We start from the raw sequence: 19,103 nt of genomic DNA, 5'->3' as shown, positions 1-19,103 counted from the left end.
AGGACCAAAAAGAGATGCTCAGACTGAAGGGCGAATGGGGTAAATCGGGTAGGAGCAGACTTCAGACACAAGGTGTGGTGACAGTCTGAGGTCCCCTGTTAGTGACCCTGTCGAGTCCGGGCAGGACCTGGGTGCCCCCTGCAGCGGGGCGGGGTGGGGCGGCTGATGATGGGTGGGTCTGTGGGTGCGGCCCTTGGCTCCGCCCCCCCGGCTCGGTGAGAAGTAGAAGCTGAGCTAGGCAATTGTGATTGTGGCGTGGTGGTGGCGGGGCGCTTGACCTGCGACGCCGAGCCGGAGCGTCTCGGCTGTGATCTGGCGTGGGCCTGGACCCGCACGCTGTCCTGATGTGCAGCCCATCCCAGGCTGAGATGGAGCGGGGGGCGGAGATGCAGACACAGTGGCAGCCGGCTCAGCATCAGCTCGTACAGGTGAGTCCAGACGTCAGCCCCAGGGCGGGGCGTCGTGGGGTGCGGGGTGGGTGGAGGGAAGCAGAAATCTGAGGTATCAGAAGTGTGAGGGTAGGGTTGGGAAGGGGAGGGATGGGAGATCGCGGACATAAATGATGTGACGTTTATGCAATTAATATTCACCCAGCGTTAGCACCTGTGCTGGGCCCTGGGGGTAAAGAGGGCCTGGGCAACGCCCTTTCGTACGTTGGAACGCCCTGGATACCTGAATATCCAGGAAAGAAGACAGAGTTAGATTTCTGTCAGTAGGAAGCAAGCAGGGAGGAAAAAATTAGTAAGTAGCAGGCCTTTGCCAAGACGTTCGGGTGAGCTTACTGTAGGATACTATGCTATTATATTAATAAGTAGCTGAATGACTGGACACGTACAAATTACTATGAGGGAGAAGAACGGGGGCCACGGGAACAAATAGCAGAGGTCTTTGAGTTGATTTAGGAGGTGGGGAAGACAGCTGAGGATTTGGTCTGGACCTGGGGAACTGGCTGGGTGAAGGGTTTGCAGGGTCCGAGACCAGAGACAGGAAGGGAATCAGCCTTGGGAGGAAGTGAGAGATGGACTTAGAACTAAGGCCAAGAGAGTGATGGGTGAGTGGCCCAAGGGAAGGGAGGCGGAGATCCCAGCCTTACGGGAGGTCCTGCAGGGCCATAGCCCATAGGAAGCCCCTGAGGAATTTAAATGTGATCTGTTGTGATTAGATTTGCATTTTGTAAAGAGTTGCCCTGATAGGTGGGCAGAATTCCAGGTGATTGCTGGAAAGCTGCCATGATATCCAAGTGAGAACCAAGGTGGCAGCCTCACTAGGAAGGTGAGGGTGAACGTAGAGAAAACCAAATAGGTCTTGGACATGCTTTGGAGGTGGACACCACAAAAACTGGTCATTAACTTGCATCTAGGCGGTGAAGGAGCCATTGGGGACACCTTATCAGATCTCTGGCCTGCACGACTGGGCAAGAATAGTGACATTTTGTGAGAGAGCAAAGGATGAGAAGAACAGGCTTGTTTTCTACTCTTGGTGGCGGGGAGGGGGTGAGTTAGGATGAGCTCGAGTTTTAGAACCAGTCCATTGAGGGAGGAGCCTTTGGGCTATCCACGTGGACTGAGCAGTAGGCAGCTGGAAGATTGCGGAGATTTCTGCCCTGGAGCTACTGGTCTAGAATAAGTGGAATATAAACCTTAAATGGATCATTAGCATGAGAAAGATTGCCTGGAAAGTAGGCAGTACGGGAAACCTGTGGAGGTGGTTGAGGAAGAAGGAGAAAAACCAAGAAAGTGTGACAAAATGTGTTCCCAAGGCCGCAGGAGGAAGACATTTGAAGCAGAGTGTGGGCAGTAGTCTCAGGAGCTCCGGAGAGGACAAGCAAGAAGGGGTCTGACAAGTGTTTGGATTTAGTGACGCGAAGGTTGTTGATGACCTTCATGAAAGCTGTTTTCTGTGGAGAAATGGGGGCCAAATCGAATTTGGGGGATTAACTAGGCAAGGTAGTGGTGAAGGTGTATATTTTAAGCATTTCCAAAGAAGTCTGCCTGTGAAGGATCATGAAAATAAAAGAGGGCCGTCACTGAGAGGGAGGAAAAGGGGGGCTGAGCGCCCCAGAAATACCCACCTGATAGACATTATCTGGAGCCTGTTATGTGCTTGCTTTATGCGAGCTGTGTATAGTGGTGAATGAGACAGGTTCTCCCCAACCCTTCTAGGGTGAAAGAAAATTATTTTCTTCCATAGTCAGAACATTTTCAAACCTACCAGAATTCTAATTTCTTTTTTTAATTTTTTATTTATTTTTTTAAACATATGATATATTTTTATCCCCAGGGGTACAGATCTGCGAATTGCCAGGTTTACACACTTCACAGCACTCACCAAAGCACATACCCTCCCCAACAGAATTCTAATTTCTTAATATCATCTTAAATGTAATCTGTTTTCAGATTTCCCTAGTTGTGCCTAAAATGTGCTTTACAATACTATGTCCAAACCAGGATCCGGTTTAAAACCACACACCACATCTGGTTGTTCAATCTCTTGAGTTTCTTTGAAATTAGAGTAGTTTTCTTTTTTCCAGACTGACTTTCCATTTTTCATGATCCTGTCTTTGGTCTTGTGGGCTATTCTTTTTTTGTATTTATCACTTTGCATTCTCCTGGTATAATTTAGCTTGATCCTCTGGCTCTTGGATCCATTTCTAAACTGAACTTAGACCTTAAGCTTCATTGGATTCCTGATTGTTGTTAAGAAGGTCTCATGGGTATGGTAGACTCCGTCTTCATCAGAGATGACTCTGGATCCTCACGTTTGGGTCACACTAGGCTTGCCCCTTGAATTAAGTTAGTGAAAAGCCTGATTGATCTCCTGATTCAAACTTAACTTTTAGCCTTGTGGTCAGAAAGTAATCTGTGTAACATTATCTTGGATAGATCCAAATGCACAGTTCCCCATCAATCAGTCACCTATTGGTGTCAACCAAATGTTAACTTTTCCTTAATTGAAAGTTTTGTTAAGGGTTGTAAAATAATGATTTTCCAATTCTACCACTCCTTTTACATTTATTAGTCTGTGTTCTTCTGTAAAGCAGGATTTTTCTTAAACCATTGGACTCTTCTGGTGATTTTGAAATAAGTTTCCTACCAGAAAGAGATTAAAAAAAAACACTTAATTTTCACTTCAAATCACAATGTTCAAAGCTTCTGTTAAAACGAGTAGTCATTATTCTTTTTGATTCTCAATTGTCACAAGTTTGGCCAGTAGGACCTTTTTTAGACATTTAAAGTGTGGTAAAATCTACATAACAAAAATATCATTATAACCATGTTTAAGTGTATAATTAGTGGCGTTAGTCATACCACATTTCTGTGCGACCATCCCCACTATTAATCTCCACAACGTTTTTTCATCTTCCCAAATTGAAACTCTTTTATTTTTATTTTTTAAATTTAAATTTAATTAATGAACATATGACGTATTATTTGTTTTAGGGGCTGTAATTCATCAGTCTTCTATAATGCCCAGTGCTCATTACAACCGGGGACACCGTCCCGTGTCCATCACCCAGTTCCCCCATCCCTCCATGTAGCAACCCTCAGTTTGTTTCCTTTAAGAGTCTCCTGTGGGGGGCGCCTGGGTGGCTCAGTGGGTTGAGGCCTCTGCCTTCAGCTTGGGTCATGGTCCCAGGGTCCTGGGATTGAGCCCCACCGTTGGGCTCTCTGCTCAATGGGGGGCCTGCTTCCCCCCCCCCCACCTACTTATGATCTCTCTCTCTCTGTCAAATAGATTAATATCATTAAAAAAAAAAAAAAGAGTCTCCTGCAGTTTTTCCCTCCCTTCACTATGTTCCTCTGCCTTCCAAACTGAAACTCTTCAACCAATAAAAAGTAACTTCCCAATGCCACCCTGCCCATATCCCTGACAGGCAATCACCATTCTACTTGGTCTCTTTGAATTTGACTTCCTTTAAATATCTCCTATGAATGGAACCATACATTTTTTTTGTCCTTTTGTGACCAGCTTATTTGACTTAGCTTAATGTCTTCCAGGCTCATTCATGTTGAAGTATGTATCAGAATTTCCTCTTTTTTTTTTTTTTTTAAGGCTGAATAATAGAACATTTTAGGTATATGCCCCAGTTTGTTCATCCGTTCATCTGCTGATAGACACTTTGGGTTGCTTCTACATTTTGGCTTTGATGAATTCTGCTGCCCTGAATATGGGCATACAAATATCTGTTTCAGTCCCTGCTTTCAATTCTTGTAGGGAGATACCAGAAGTGGAATTGTTACATCATAAAGTAATTTTATTTTTAATTTGTTGAAGGGCTGTCCTACTTTTTTCCATAGTGGCTGCACCATTTTACATTGCTGCCATCAGTCCACAAGGGTTCTAATTTTTCCATGTCTTGCCATCACTATGGTTTTTTTTTTGTTTTTGGTAACAATCATTTTAAACGGGTGTGAAGTGGTATCACATTGTGGCTTTAGTTTGCATTTCCCTAATGGCTGGTTATGTTGAGCATCTTTCATTGGTTTATTGGACATTTGTATATCCTTGGAGAAAAGTCTAGTTAAGTCCCTTGCCCATTTTTGAATTGGGTTGTTTGTTTTGGGTTAAGTTCTAGGAGCTCCCTATATCTTCCGGATATTAGTCTCTGTTAGATATGTGATTTGCAGATGTATTCTCCCCTTCTGCGGGTTGCCCTTTATAACTCTGCTGGTGGTGTCTTTTGATGCACAAAAGATTTTAATTTGATGAAATTCAGCTTCTCTTTTCTTCTTCTGTTGCCATGCCTTTAGTTTCATATCCAAGAAATCATTACCAAATCCAATGTCATGAAGCTTTCCCCTTATGTTTCTTCTAAGAGTTATAGTTTAGCTCTTGTGTGGAGGTCTTTGATCCATTTTGAATCAATTTTCATATGTAGTATTAAGTAAAGGCCTTTCATTCTTTGGCACGTGGATATCCCGCTTTGCCAGCACCATTTATTTAAAAGGCTGTCCTTTCCCCCATTGAACGATCTTGGCACCCTTGTTGAAAATCATTTGATCATATGTATGGGGGTTTATTTCTGGGCTCTATTCCTTTTGTTGATGAATAGGTCTATAGTTAATGCCAATATTACATTGTTTTGATGACTTAGCTTTGTAGTAAGTTTTGAAATCAGGAAGTGTGAATTTTCCAATTTTGTTCTTTTTCAAGATTGTTTTTGGCTATTTGGGGTCCCTTGCAATTCCATATGAATTTTAGGGGGTAGATTATTCTTGCAAAAAAGGTATTTTGGTAAGAGGTTGTATGGAATATGTAGGTTATTATACGTAGCATTGACATCATAACTATTAAAGTCTTAAAATCCAGGAACACTAAGATGTGTCTCCGTTTATTTTGTCTTTAATTTCTTTCAGTAATATTTTGTAGTTTTCAGTGATTAAGTTAACCTCCTTGGTTATTTCTAAATATTTAATTCTTTTTGATGCTATTATCCATTAAATTGATTTTGTAATTCCCTTTACAGATAGTTTATTGTCAGTGTATAGAAACAACTGATTTTTGTGTATTGAATTTGAATCTTTTTTTGTTTTTTTAATTGATTTTTATTTTTATTTTTTTAAAGATTTTATTATTTATTTGTCAGAGAGAGAGAAAGACAGAGAGAGAGCACATAAGCAGGCAGAGTGCCGGCAGGCAGAAGCGGAGAGAGAAGCAGGCTCCGAGCAAAGAGCCTGATGCAGGACTTGATCCCAGGACCCTGGAATCATGGCCTGAGCCGAAGGCAGTTGTTTAACTGACTGAGCGATCCAGGCATCCCCAGTTTTTTTTTTTTAATTTGAATTTTACTTAGTTAACTTACAGTACAATATTGGTTTCAGGAGTAGAATTCAGGGACACCTGGGTGTCTCAGTCAGTTAAACGTCTGCCTTCAGCTTGGGTCATGATGCCAAGGTCCTGGAATTAAGTCCATGGTCGTGCTTCTTGCTCAGTGGGGAGCCTACTTCTCCCTCTGCCTGCTGCTCCCCTTGCTTAAGTGCTCTTGCTCTCCCTATGACAAATATATAAAATCTTTAAGAAAAGAGTAGAATTCAGTGATTCATATAACTGAATATATATAATATATAATTACATATAACACCCCGTGCTCATCACAAGTGCCCTCCTTAATACCACCCAACTAGCCCATCCCCATCACCTCCCTGCCCTCAAACCTCAGTTTGTTCTGTGTCAGTAAGAATCTCTTATGGTCTGTTTCCCTCTCTCCTTTTTTCCCTGCTTCCCATTTGTTCACTGTTTCCTTTTTTTGTTGTTCTTTAAAGATTGATTTTTGAGAGAGAGAGAGAGAACACTGGCAGGGGAGTAATAGAGGGAGCGGGAGAAGTAGTCTCCTGACTGAGCAGGGAGCCCGATGTGGGGCTCCATCCCAGGACCCAGATATCATAACCTGAGCCAAAGCAGACACTTAACCAACTGAGCCACACAGATGCCCTGTTTTCTTTCTTAAATTCCACACATGAATGAGATTATATGGTAATCTGTCTTTCTCTGACTAATTTCATTTAGTGTAATACACTCTAGGTCCATCCACATCATTGCAAATGGCAGGATTTTTTTCTTTCCTTTTCCTTTTTCTTTCTTTAAGAGAGGAAGAGGGAGGTGGGGAAAAGGGCAGAGGGAGAGGGAGAGAGAGAATCTTAAGCAAGTTCCACACCCAGTGCAGAGACCCATCTGGAGCCTGATCTCATGACCCTGAAGTCATGACCTGAGCTGAAGTGAAGAGTCAATCACTTAACTAACTGAGCCACACAGGTACCCCCAAGATTTCATTCTTTTTGATGGCTGAGTAATATTCCACTGTGTGATTGAGATAGATATATATCCCCCAATTTTGGCTGTTGTTGCTAATGCTGGTATAAACATGGGGTGCACGTACCCGTTTGAATCTGTATTTTGTGTACTTTGGGTGAATACCCAGTAGTGCAGTTGCTGGGTCAGAGGGTAGCTCTATTTTTAACTTTTTGAGGAACCTCCATACTGTTCTACTGAGTGGCTGTTCCAGTTTGCATTCCCACAACAGTGCAAGAGGATTTCCCTTTCTCAGTATCCTCGCCAACACCTGTTGTTTCTTCTGTTGTTAATTTTAGCCATTCTCACAGGTGTGAGATGGTATCTCATCCTGGTTTTGGTTTGTATTTCCCTGATGCTGAATGATGGTGAGCATCTTTTCATGAGTCTGTTAGCCTTCTGGATGTCTTCTTTGGAAAAGTATCTACTCATGCCTTGAATTTGAATCTTACTACTTATGGGGTGCCTGGGTGGCTCAGTTGGTTAAGTGTCTGACTCTCGGTTTCAGCTCAGTCATGATCCTCAGGGTCATGGGATGGAATCCTGAGTTGGGCTCCACACTCAGTGCAGTCTGCTTGAGATTATCTCCCTCTTCCTCTACCCTCTCTGACACATGTGTTTACTCACTCTCTCAAATAAATAAATAAATAAACAAATAATCTTTTATAAAATGACTCTTACTACTGCTGAATTTGTTAGTTTTAACAGGTGTATGTGTAATCCTTTGGTTTTCCACATATATGATCATATCATCTGGGAACACAGTTCACTTCTTTTCCAATACAGGTGCCTTTTGTTTTTCTTATCTGATTGCTCTGGTTAGAACTTCCAATACAATGTGAAATAAAAATGGTCAAAGTGGGGATGCCTGGGTGGCTCAGTCGGTTTAGCTGCTGCTTTCAGCTCAGGTCGTGATCTCAGAGTCCTGAGATCAAGCCCCACATGGGGGAAGGGGGGTCTTTGCTCAGCAGGGAGCCTGCTTCTCTCTCGGCCACCTGCCACTCTGTCCACTTGTGCGCACGTGCTCTCTCTCTCTCTCTCCCTGACAAATAAATAAATAAATAAATAAATAAATAATAAAAAGGTATAGGGGCAGAACATTTTTTTTAAAAATGGTCAAAATGGCCATCCTTGTTTTCTTGATCTTAAAGAGCCTTCAGTCTTTCATCATGAATATGCCATAAGCTATGGGTTTTTCATAAATGCCTTTTATCAACTTGGAAGTTTCTTTCTATTCTTTGTTTTTTTGAGTTTTTTCCTTAATCACGAAAGGGTATTGTATTGTTTCAAGTGCTTTTTCTGCTTTCTCCCCCCTTTATTTTACTTTGATTTTCAGATGCTGAGTCAGCCTTGTCTTCCTGGAATAAATTCCACTTGGTTATGTTGTATAATCTGATTAATATGCTGGTGGATTTGGTTTGCTGAATTTTTTTTAAAGAATTTTTTTGGTATCTGTATTCATGAAAGATGTTGGTCTGTTGTTTAGTTTACTTGTGATGTCTTTGCCTGGCTTTGGTATCAAGGCAATGCCAGAATGAGGTAGCAAGTATTCCCTCTTCTTCAATTTTTTGAAAGAATTTGAGAAGCATTGATATCCTTCCTTAAATATTTAGAATTCACTATAAGCCATCAAGTTCAGGGTTTTTCTTTGTCCTAGAGGGTTTTGATTACTGATTCAGTCTCTTTACTAGTTATGGGTCTGTATAGATTTTCTACTTCTTCATGATTCAGTGTTGGTAGATTTTTGTCTTTGTAGGTATTTATCCATATCATTTAGGTTATCCAAACTGTTGGAATGAAATTGTTCATAGTACTCTCATAATCTTTTTCGTTTCTGTAAAATGGGTAGTAATGTCCTCGCTTTCACATTTTTCTTGGCCAGTCTAGCTAAAGGTTTGGCAATTTATTAATCTCTCCGAAGAACCAGTTCTTGGTTTCATTGGTATTTTTTCTAATATTTCCTTCCTTCTGCCAGCTTTGGGGTTAGTTTGTTCTTTTTTTTTAGTTCCTTAAGGTGTAAAGTTAGATGTTGAATTGAGATTTTTTTTATTATTATTATAAGCATTCACAGCTACAAATTCCCTCTTGGGAAGGAAAATGTACAGAATATTTCCTATTGAAATTCACCGTTATTTTTGCTTAATTTATTCTGATTTTAAATTAATTAACTAATTAATTATGAAAGATTTTATCTATTTATTTGATAGAGAAACAGTGAGAGAGGGAACACAAGTGGGGGTAGAGGGTGAGGGAGAAGCAGGCTTCCTGCTGAACAGGGAGCACGCGGGGCTCAATCCTAGGACCCTGGGATCATGACCTGAGCCAAAGGCAAAAGCTTAGCAACTGAGCCCCTGAGGTGCCTCTACTCTGATTTTTAAAATGGCATTTTTCACTTGCTGAAAATCCCAATTTCTTACAATATTATTTTGAAACTATTTTAATGAAAAATAAAAAACAGAGAAGTAAATATAAGTGTACAGCCTAATGGATGATTACACAGTGAAGATCTGTGAAACATTGCCACCACTGCAGAAGCCCCCTCCATGCCCCTTATCATTGTCTCCCCTGCTCCCCTCTAATATAACTTCTTATATTAATAACTTGTTATCTGGACATAACTTCTTTGAATTCCGCTATTTCTGTTCTGTGATGTTTCTGTAATTGGTGTAAAAGCCGGAATTGCTTTCTTAAGTTTGTTTTCTTTTTGTGTGTGTGCGTGAACGTTGCTCATTTTTCCTTGATCTGTGGCAACATTTTTTTCCAGTCAATTTCTTTAAGATTTTATTTATTTATTTGAGAGAGAGAAAGAAAGCGGGAGAAGCAAGTGCCTGAGCCTGAGCTGGGGTGGGGGTGTGTGTGCAGAGGGAGAAGGAGAAGCAGTGGGGGAGGGACAGAGGGAGAAGATGCTGGGATCCATCCAAGGACCCCCCTGGGATCATGACCTGACCTGAAGGCAGATGCTTAACCAACTGAGCCACCCAGGAGCCCTGATTTATTTTGTTCGTTTGTTTCGGTTTTTTGAGATTGCAATATTCAATTTCTCTTGGTGTTTTAATATCTTCTGTGGATACTGTATTTTTTACTTATGTTTTGGTTTTCTTATTTGAATGAATTGGCCTTTTCTGGACTGTTGCAGTGGAGGGATAGATGGGAAACTATTCATTAAGATAGTTTCAAAATAATATTGTGAGAAATCAGGATTTTCAGCAAGAGCTCTCTCTAATGCTACAGTGATGGACAGCTTTAAAAATTTTTCCTGGATCTCATCCTGTTTTAAGAGGCTCTACTGCCCATCTCTTCTTTATTTCCCTTTACACCAGTCAGTCTTCCAGGAATACCACCTCTTGACTTCCAAGCTCATCTCCTACCCTTGTTAAAAATCGTCCTCTTTTTCTTACCTCCTCCGGTGTTGATCTCAGACTTGTCCTCTGCAGTTCCAACTCAGCTCAGACCCTCTTCTGTAAGTAAATATTTGCAGATGCTTTCTAAGTTTGACTAGAGTCATGACCCATCTGAACCCTCAATTCTTCCCACTCTTGTGGCTTTCTGCACTTAGGCCAATTTTGTATGTTCTTTCACCCTTACACTTAAAGATATCTTTGAAGGTTTTCTCAGACTTTTACTGAAGCTATAGGCTATAGCTATAGGCTATAGGCTAAAATATAGAATATTTTATTTGCTCTCTTGGTTCTTTTTTTTTTACATGAACGTGACAAGGAGGAAAAATGGCATGTGTCCTGTCCAGGCTTCCACTGTGCTCCTGTCAGCTAGACTTGCTTCTTAGAAAGTCCACCCAGGAGAATGGCCTGGTGCTGGGATAATTCAGGCAAAAGATCTTGGAGGCTGGATAAGGGTGGAGTCCAGAGATGGGAAAGAGGGATTGGAGTTGGGAAGGAGGGACATGTGGAATTGGAATTTGAACTAGGGGTGAATTTCACTTCTCTCTCTTCAAGGATACTGAGAAGTCAATGTCCATCTTGGACATGTCTCCATCTCCTAGACGCAGTGGAGTGCATACCTCTTGGAATGATGGCACATCAGACATTCACTACTTCCTTCCGTGCACAGAGCTGGAGAGGATCCCTTTGGCCTTAGCTGAGGCTCCCAGGCAGAATGCAAGTGAAACGGGGCCACAGTTCAGTATGATGCTGCCTGAGCATGGTGTGAGCTACTGCTCCCAAGTGACTCGCACTCCTTCCCAGATGATTTACTGTGAGGGAATGTCTCCCTCCCAGCCAGGCATGGTGATTTTCAGGGGGCCCCAGATGATGCCCTTAGGAGAGCCCAGTACTCCAGGGGTGGCCATGACCTTTGGTGGGAATCTAAGGATGCCCCGCAGTGGGCCGCCAGTTTCAGCTCCCAGTGGAATCTCAGTGACATCCCACATCAGTGTTCCATCAATGCCTTATTCTGGCCCCCCCACAGTACCTTCTAACAGAGACTCTTTAACACCTAAAATGTTACTGGTCCCAACCATGCCTTCTACTGAGGCCCAGGCAATGCTTCCTTCTTTGACTCAGATGTTGCCCCCTAAAGAACCCCATGACTTTAGGATGAGCCCAGCTGGGTCCCCATCATTTCTGGCTTTAGAATCCCAGGACTCTCTCAGCCAGCCAGGCTCCCAGGAAGACCCCTTACCCAAGCAGCACATGCATGCCCCCCTGAAAGCAGAGCGGAACTCCAGGTCCCAGGAAAGGGCTCTCAGGAGGAGATCCCCGGTTTCAAGGCCTTACTGCTGCCAATATGAAAGCTGTGGAAAAGCTTATACTAAGCGCTCCCACCTTGTGAGTCACCAACGCACACATACAGGTGAATGAGGTGTCAGATAGGTGGGGTAAGGTTGGGTGGGGTAGAGGAGTCTCTGGGCTTTAGATTTGTGCTAGACCACTGGTTTGTAATGGCTTGGGATTAGCTTGTTATCTTTCAAGCTTGGGGTCAAACTGTATTGGCCCCACCAATGTGCTTTCCTGCTATCTAGTGTGACCATGCCAGAATCATGGGACTGCTGGTCTTGTTGCCTCCTTGCTCCTTTCCCTTGGTTTTCTCTTGGTTTCTCAACCTTGACTGCTCTTCCTCAATAGAGTCAGACCCCTTTCTAAGCCCCTGCTGGCATGTTCTTCTACTTAATTTCTTCTGTCCCTTGTCACTTCCCCACAGGTGAGAGGCCCTATAAATGCATGTGGGAAAGCTGTATGTGGTCTTTTTTCCGTTCTGATGAGCTTGGACGACATATGCGGATACACACCAGATACCGACCGCATAGATGTGATCAATGCGGCCGACAATTCATGAGATCTGACCATCTCAGGCAACACCGAAGGATTCACCAACGGGTGCCAGGATCCCCAGACCTCCAGGCCAGCAATGAACAGATGGCTGGTCCTCCTGCTGCTGGTCTTTAGACGAATCTCCTCTCCTCATCTTGGTTTCTCTACCCAGATCTCGCCTGCCTCTGACCAGATAGTCTTCAGTAGGAATAGGCTTAGATGAAGACAGAGAAAGATTATGAGGTGGTGTTAAAGCCTATATGAGCTCTGGACCCAGTCAGAGACTCCTTGGAACTGTCTTGCGTGCCCTCGCCTCTCTGGGGCCACCTACTTTTGCCAAGGTTAGCCACATGGGAAAACGAAGGAAAGTAGAGATTGGGAGCTTTATCCAAAAGCTCTTTATCTTGTGTCACTGCCCAGCTTGAAACTCTTCAGCGACTTTCCTTCACCTGCTACATAAAATCCAACTTCCTTATCTTGGTCTTCTATAGTTTCCAGAACCAGACTATGTTTAAATCCTGAATTTACCACTTACTAGCCATGTGACCTGGGAAAAGGTGTTTGGTCACTATGCCATGTTTCCTCATCTGGTACACAAGAAAAACAGTGTTGGACTGTTTTGGACCCATCTTAGGTACTGAATCAGATTCTCTTTGGCACTCAACAGCCACATGTCCAGAGATTGTTTCTCCTATAGCTTCGAGACTTGGATGGAATGCCACACTGCAGGGCATGGGATCTGGCATCTCAGGTTGCTATATTAGCAGCCCAGAAGTGTGGGGGAGTAAATGCTCCTGAAATAACATTTAATTAATGGGAGATGGGAGAGACTCAGGCGGATCAAGTACCTTCTTCCCTCCCTTTCCTCGGGAGCTGCAAGGCACTGTTTCTCCAATGGGAAGATTGCCCGAGTAGCCATTGGACACACCTGCTGTGTTTCTTCAAGGCTTGTCATGAAGCAGGACCCAACTGCTATCAGTTTGCATTACCATCAGTTCTTCCCTGCCTTGCTTCCCTTTTCTCACTCGGTGTCCTGGGTTTGCACCTCTCAAATAAAACATAAGTACTTAGTTCTTGTTTCAGGCTCTGTTTTCTAGGTGACTTGGGGTGGAGGACAGAAGACTGGGGCAGAGAAGGACAAAGCCTACTGTAACTTCCTCTTCTCCCCTAACCGCTACCTGGGCTACCAAATATCAGGTATTAATGGCTCTGTCCTGCCCTTTTCCCTCCTGTAGGGTTGAGAGCATAATAGCTATCCTGAGTATTCAGGTGGTTTTGAGTCTCATTTCTGGACTTCTCAGCCAGCCATTCCACTGGCTGGCAAACTAAGAGGGACTTGCCTAAACTCAGGTGGCAGAGCTGGGATCCCAACCAGAATTGGGACTGTTGCCGAACGCTGCCAGGTGATAGCCGCAGAGATATGAATCAGGTCCTGTGGACAAGGGATCATCTTGGTCTAGGGGCTGAGAAGTCCACCTAGGTGTGGTGGCCATGGAGAGGAGGAACACCTAAAGGGAAGGTCAGAGAGGCTTTCTGGAGGAGGTCACCCTTGAGCTCAGTGAGTGTATGTAATATCTAGTAATCCCTTAAGTGTTGGAATAAACTGAGCAGGTGAATGAAGAGAAAAGAATTCCAGACAGATTGCTAGACCAACACAACTGCTCAGAGGAGAGTCAAACCAGCAAGCTTCTATTCATTCGACAAACATTCTTTGAGTCCACTACAGAAGCATCAGAGCTATGGGGACTCATGGTGGAGAGCACAGGGACAGTGGAAGGGTGTGTCAGGGAAGAAAGACTTCTCAAAAGGAGGTGCCTGAGCCAGTCCTGAAGGACTCATGGGCCTTAGCCAGACCTCAGTTTCCTGGATATCTACCTTTGGTCATATCCTGTGTTGGACACTAAGGACTCAGAGCATGACAGTACCTTGCTATGGGCCATTAAGACCACAGTTAAACATTCTGAAAGCACTCAGTGTTGCCAAGAAGAGCCGCCAAATCTCGGGGGGCTCAAATTTATTCCGGGCATTGTGGAAGCCCCACAGGTAGAGTGACACCTGTGACCCCCATCCCCACCCTTACCTCCTCCTGCATGGCCACCTTGGTCTGTTACCTTGGTAGCCCCGGTGTACCTGCACCAGGCAGTCAGTGCCTTCCACCCAAACTCTTGAGTGGGGGGAGTGGACATGATAAACAAGGGCAGGGGTGCTTGGTTGGGACCCAGTGTGTGGCCTCAGGTCCCTTCTGTGAAGCAGGACATCTCAAGGTCAGTGGGCCAGGACGGGTCTCCATTCCCTGTCCTTCCTGGCTCATACACATGGCTGCTGGTAGGGTCAAAAGGCCAGATTGCTTGTTGGGAGGTAAGAGAGAGGTCTGTTGGTGACCCATCACTTTCACCAAGGAATGGAACTGGAAGGAGCCAGAGAGGGCAGGGGTGTGCCAGACACTAGAGTTGGGCAACAAGGGGCCCTGCCCTTGTGGAGGTCACAATCTAGTGGAGGAAGGACAACAGACATTTGGAATGCAATGAGGACAAATATCAGGGACTTGCATGTAAGAGGACAAGGGTTAGCAAGGCATTCCCTTGGGAAATAGGGTTTGAGCTCAGTGGTAAGGACTAACTAGGAGGCAGATAAGGAGGTGAGGAAGTTACTGGAAGGGAAAGAGTTTACAGGTTACCTTATCGCAGACCTTGGCTAAGCCTTTCCCAGAATTATCTTGTTCAACACCAGGTACTATGGGTGGGGTAAGGGCTTTGTGGGCTCCAGTGTGAGATTAGTAGATTTTGAATCCTGCCTCTGCCATTTTCTGCCCATGTAGCCTTGGGCAATTTCCTTATCTCTGCACCAGATAGCAGGTGCGGCAAGATTGACACCTTCCAACTGATGAGAGAATTAGTCGTGATTGTTCCTTCTGCTTAAGGGGAAGGGATCATTCCAGGGGAGAGTGGCAGAGAGTGGATGGTGGCTGGGACAGGGTGTGACCGTGTAGGTGAGGAGTAGTAGAAAGGTGTAAGAGATAAAATCAGCCCCGGGGATAGCTGGATCTGGTTGGCTAGGGAGAGGTCAAGGATAACTCCCAGGTTAATAGCTTGTGTTCGAAGTGACGGGAAGGAGAATGGATGAAGTTTATTTTTCTGTATTTTTATTATTGATGTCAATCATGTGCAAAAAAGTTTGGTTATATACAGTTTAACGTATTTGCCCTTTAGGCCACTTAAAAAAGAAGCACACACTAATAACATTTGATACCTTGGTGCTCCCCTCTGACCAGGGGCCTCATCCTCTACAGAGGTAACCACTATCCTGAATTTTGGTGAATTTGTGTTTGCTTTTCTTTGTTTTTACCATATGTATATATTCTTAAACCCTATAATGATTTGTTTTATGTGGTTTCGAACTTTGTTTATTCTGTTCAGGGTTCATTGAATGTCTTCCATCTAAAGGTTTTTTTTTTTTTTAATTTATTTATTTATTTATTTATTTGACAGTCAGAGATCACAAGTAGGCGAAGAGGCAGGCAGAGAGAGGAGGAAGCAGGCTCCCTGCTGAGCAGAGAGCCCGATGCAGGGCTCGATCCCAGGACTCTGGGATCATGACCTGAGCCGAAGGCAGAGGCTTTAACCCACTGAGCCACCCAGGTGCCCCCATCTAAAGGTTTATAGTCAATAAAATTTGGAATTTTTTGGCATGTTTTGTCAATTTTTGTCCCCCTCCCCTTTTTCTCCTGACTCCGAATCTGCGCATATAATAGACTGTTTGCTGTTGTCCCACAGGCCACGGATGCTCTGTCCATTTTTTTCAGTCTTTTCTTTCTCATTTTAGATCTTTTCTTCTACAGTGTAATCTGCTGTGTTTTTCAGATACTGTACTTTTCATCTCTAGAAATTCCATCTGGATCTTTTAAAACTCCTATTTCTCTCCTTGTCATGCCCATTTTTTTCTCTCCCTCAAACACAAGAAGCACAGTTAAAAGAGCTGTTTCAATGTCTTCAGATGCCGGTTCCATCATGTTCATCATTTCTGAGTCTGTAATGGTTGGTTTTTCTCTTGATAATTGCCCTTATTTTCCTGCTTTGAATAGCTGATAATTTTGTACTCGAGGCCAGACCATTGTGAATGCACATTGTTAGTTGCTGGATTTTGTTTTATTCCTTTACATATTGTTAGTTTTAAATTCTGGCATGCATTGCACTTTCTTGGAGTTAGTTGGATCTCTTTGAGGCTTACTTTTCTTTCCCTCGGAGAATATTTATTTATTTAAAGATTTTATTTATTCGTTTGTCAACGAGCATGCAAGCAGGGAGAGCAGCAGGCAGAGGGAGAAGCAGGCTCCCCGCTGAGCAAGGAGCCCCATGTGGGACTTGATTCCAGGACCTGAGCAGAAAGGCAGATGCTTGAACGACTGAGCCACCCAGGCATCTGGGGTATTTTTATTCATGTGAGACTTACACTTTCAGCTTTTTAAGAACAGTCTCAGAACTGCATTTTTTTTCTAGGGCTAATTCAACCCCACTACTAAGGCTACATTCTGAGGATTCTTCCTGATCGATATATTATGTTCTTGCATTCTGGTTGGTGAAAACAAACTATTTCCCATCCTGTGTGAGATCCAGGAATTGTTTGCCTACTTTTCAGTGTTTTTCTTCTTAGTCTCAAGTAATTTCTTCTCATGCTTGATCAGTACTTAGTCAAAGACGCAGAGGGACACCTCTCTGGATCTTGAGCCACCCAGGTACTCCTCATCATTTTTTTTTTTATAGAGTTAGAGGACGAATGGGGGTGTGTGTAGGGGTGGAGGGAGAGACAGAGAAGATCCCAAGAAGGCTTCATGGTCAGTGCAGAGCCTGACATGGGGCTTGATCTCACTTTTCTGAGGTCATGACCTGAGCCAAATCAAGAGTCTAATGCTTAACTGACTGAGTCACCCAGGCACCCCTCATTCCTTTTTTTTTTAATTGAAGTATAATTGACACACAACGTTACATTAGTTTCAGCTGTACAACATAGTGATTTGACAAGTCTGTTGGCCATTTGTGTATCTTCTTTAGAAAAATGCCTATTGAGGTCCTCTGGCCATTTTTAAATCTGATTATTTGTTTTTCTGCTGTTGAGTTGTGTAAGTTCTTTATATATTTTGGATATTAACCCCTTATGAGATACATAATTTGCAAATATCTGGGAGAACCGTGTTTTTTAAGTAGCACTGTAGTGAGAGATGCCAAGGTGGATGAGATGGGAGAATGAATCTTCGGGTAGCTGGATGGGTTGGGATGTCTTCACAAGGCAGAGACGTGTCAGGACGTGAAGGCAAGAAGAAGAAATAGCTTCTTGTGGGGCGCCTGGGTGGCTCAGGGGGTTAAAGCCTCTGCCTTTGGCTCGGGTCATGATCCCAGGGTCCTGGGATCGAGCCCCGCATCGGGCTCCCTGCTCAGCGGGAAGCCTGCTTCCTCCTCTCTCTGTCTGCCTCTCCGTCTATGTGATCTCTCTCTCTGTCAAATAAATAAATAAAATCTTTAAAAAAAAATAGCTTCTTGGAGGAGATGGAGGATGTAGGGGAGTTCCCAGATTATGGAGCAATTTCAGAGCGTATAGTGGGCTAGTTTGGGAGGGAACTTGGCGGGGGGCAGGATGGGAAATAAAAAATAAAATGGGAGAAAGCTTTCCAAAGGTCTTTGGAACATTGTCCTTGAACAGTGTTAGAAGTTGCATTGTAGGCATTCTCTTACATTCATCAGAAAATTTACTGGGTGTCTACTGGGTGCCCAGGGGTCTCAGTGATGGGGATGCAGTGGCCAAGTGGTCGGCTGGAACTTAGCTCTCCCTGGAGCTCTCAGCTAAATGCAGGAAAGGCTGACTCCCAAATAGATGATTACGGTTGCATTTGGAAAGCCCATCTCGGTTGCCTTGGGTGAAGAATGGATGCATTATACTGGGCTGAGGAGCAGGCGGCTGCATTTGGAGACGATGAAGCGTGGTTTGCACAGACAAGCAGATTCACGAGAAGTGGTTGCATAAGATATGTGAGCTGAAAAGAATTTCTGACTTCCTGCTACAGGTCACCTCCCAGCCCTCCTCCACAACTGCTGCCGGTTGGCTGTGCTGGGAACTCATCCTGTCCTGGGTGCATTTGATGACGATCCTGCTCTTGTTAAACAGGTGCCGGGGGCTGCCTGGCTTGAGGCTCTGGGGCTGTAGCTAATGCCCTCCCAAAGGCAACTTTCCTGGGTCCGGCCTGGGTCCAAAGGAGAACACTCTGTCTGTGCTGGTATAGAATTCAGCCACCTTCCACAGACTAGAGAGACAGTTTTTTGTTTGTTTGTTTGTTTAAGATTTTTATTTATTTATTTGACAGAGAGAGATCACAAGTAGGCAGAGAGGCAGGCAGAGAGAGAGGGAGAAGCAGACCGATGTGCAGAGAGCCCGATGCGGGGTTCGATCCCAGGATCCCGAGATCACGACCTGAGCCGAAAGCAGAGGCTTAACCCACTGAGCCACCCAGGCGCCCCTGAGAGACAGTTTTTAAAGAGAATCCTAGGTTCTGGGGCAATGGGGATGGAAGCCACCTGCAGAATGGAGCCCCGAGTGAGTACAGAAACGGTGTGAGGAGTCAGGTTGGGGAGGGAGAGGAGGGATGACCCGGGAACAGGCTTTGTTTGAGAAAACACTGGCACAGCTATTCTACTCTTAACATCTGACGTAGCAAGAAGAGTGCCTTTTCCAATAAATACGTCTTCCTCTTTTGGCTTTCAGATGTTCATCCATTCACTCAATTCACTCCCTTGCCTGACTCACACCTCACACGATGAATCAGACTTTTACTTGTATTAAATGTTGAGATAAAAGATAAGCAGGACGTCTGCTTCTCTCTTCTCTTCTCATTTCTGTTCTCCTTTTCCTTCGCCTGGCTCATGAAGAACATTTTAAATAGACAACATGTACATGCAGTACAAAATTCAAAAGGCGGAACATAGTAGTCAGGGAAAAGTCCTCCTGCTCCTGAGCCTCTCCTTGGAAGTGATGCTGCTTTGGTAATGTGCCAAAGAATAT

General features: G+C 44.0%; 1 protein-coding gene across 3 annotated transcripts; it reads left to right on the top strand.

Annotated features, from left to right (window-relative positions):
* Positions 1-321: 321 nt before the first annotated feature.
* KLF17 (Kruppel like factor 17) lies at positions 322-13,115 on the top strand. Of its 3 annotated transcripts, XM_032302492.1 has the most exons (4): positions 322-428; positions 10,743-10,950; positions 11,380-11,598; positions 11,947-13,115. In XM_032302492.1, exons 1-4 carry the CDS (start codon positions 345-347, stop codon positions 12,189-12,191), a joined length of 756 nt encoding a protein of 251 aa, XP_032158383.1. In that variant the 5' UTR covers positions 322-344; the 3' UTR covers positions 12,192-13,115. The 3 variants fall into 3 exon arrangements, 2 of the variants coding, with proteins under 2 accessions (XP_032158383.1, XP_032158382.1); XM_032302491.1 differs by having other exon boundaries at positions 10,743-11,598; XR_004276219.1 differs by lacking the exons at positions 10,743-10,950; positions 11,380-11,598 and having other exon boundaries at positions 342-428; positions 11,947-12,030.
* The last annotated feature ends 5,988 nt before the right edge of the window (positions 13,116-19,103 follow it).

The sequence above is a fragment of the Mustela erminea genome, chromosome 10 (assembly GCF_009829155.1).
Source record: "Mustela erminea isolate mMusErm1 chromosome 10, mMusErm1.Pri, whole genome shotgun sequence".
NCBI lineage: Eukaryota > Metazoa > Chordata > Mammalia > Carnivora > Mustelidae > Mustela > Mustela erminea.
This window is presented reverse-complemented; position numbering and strand designations above follow the sequence as displayed.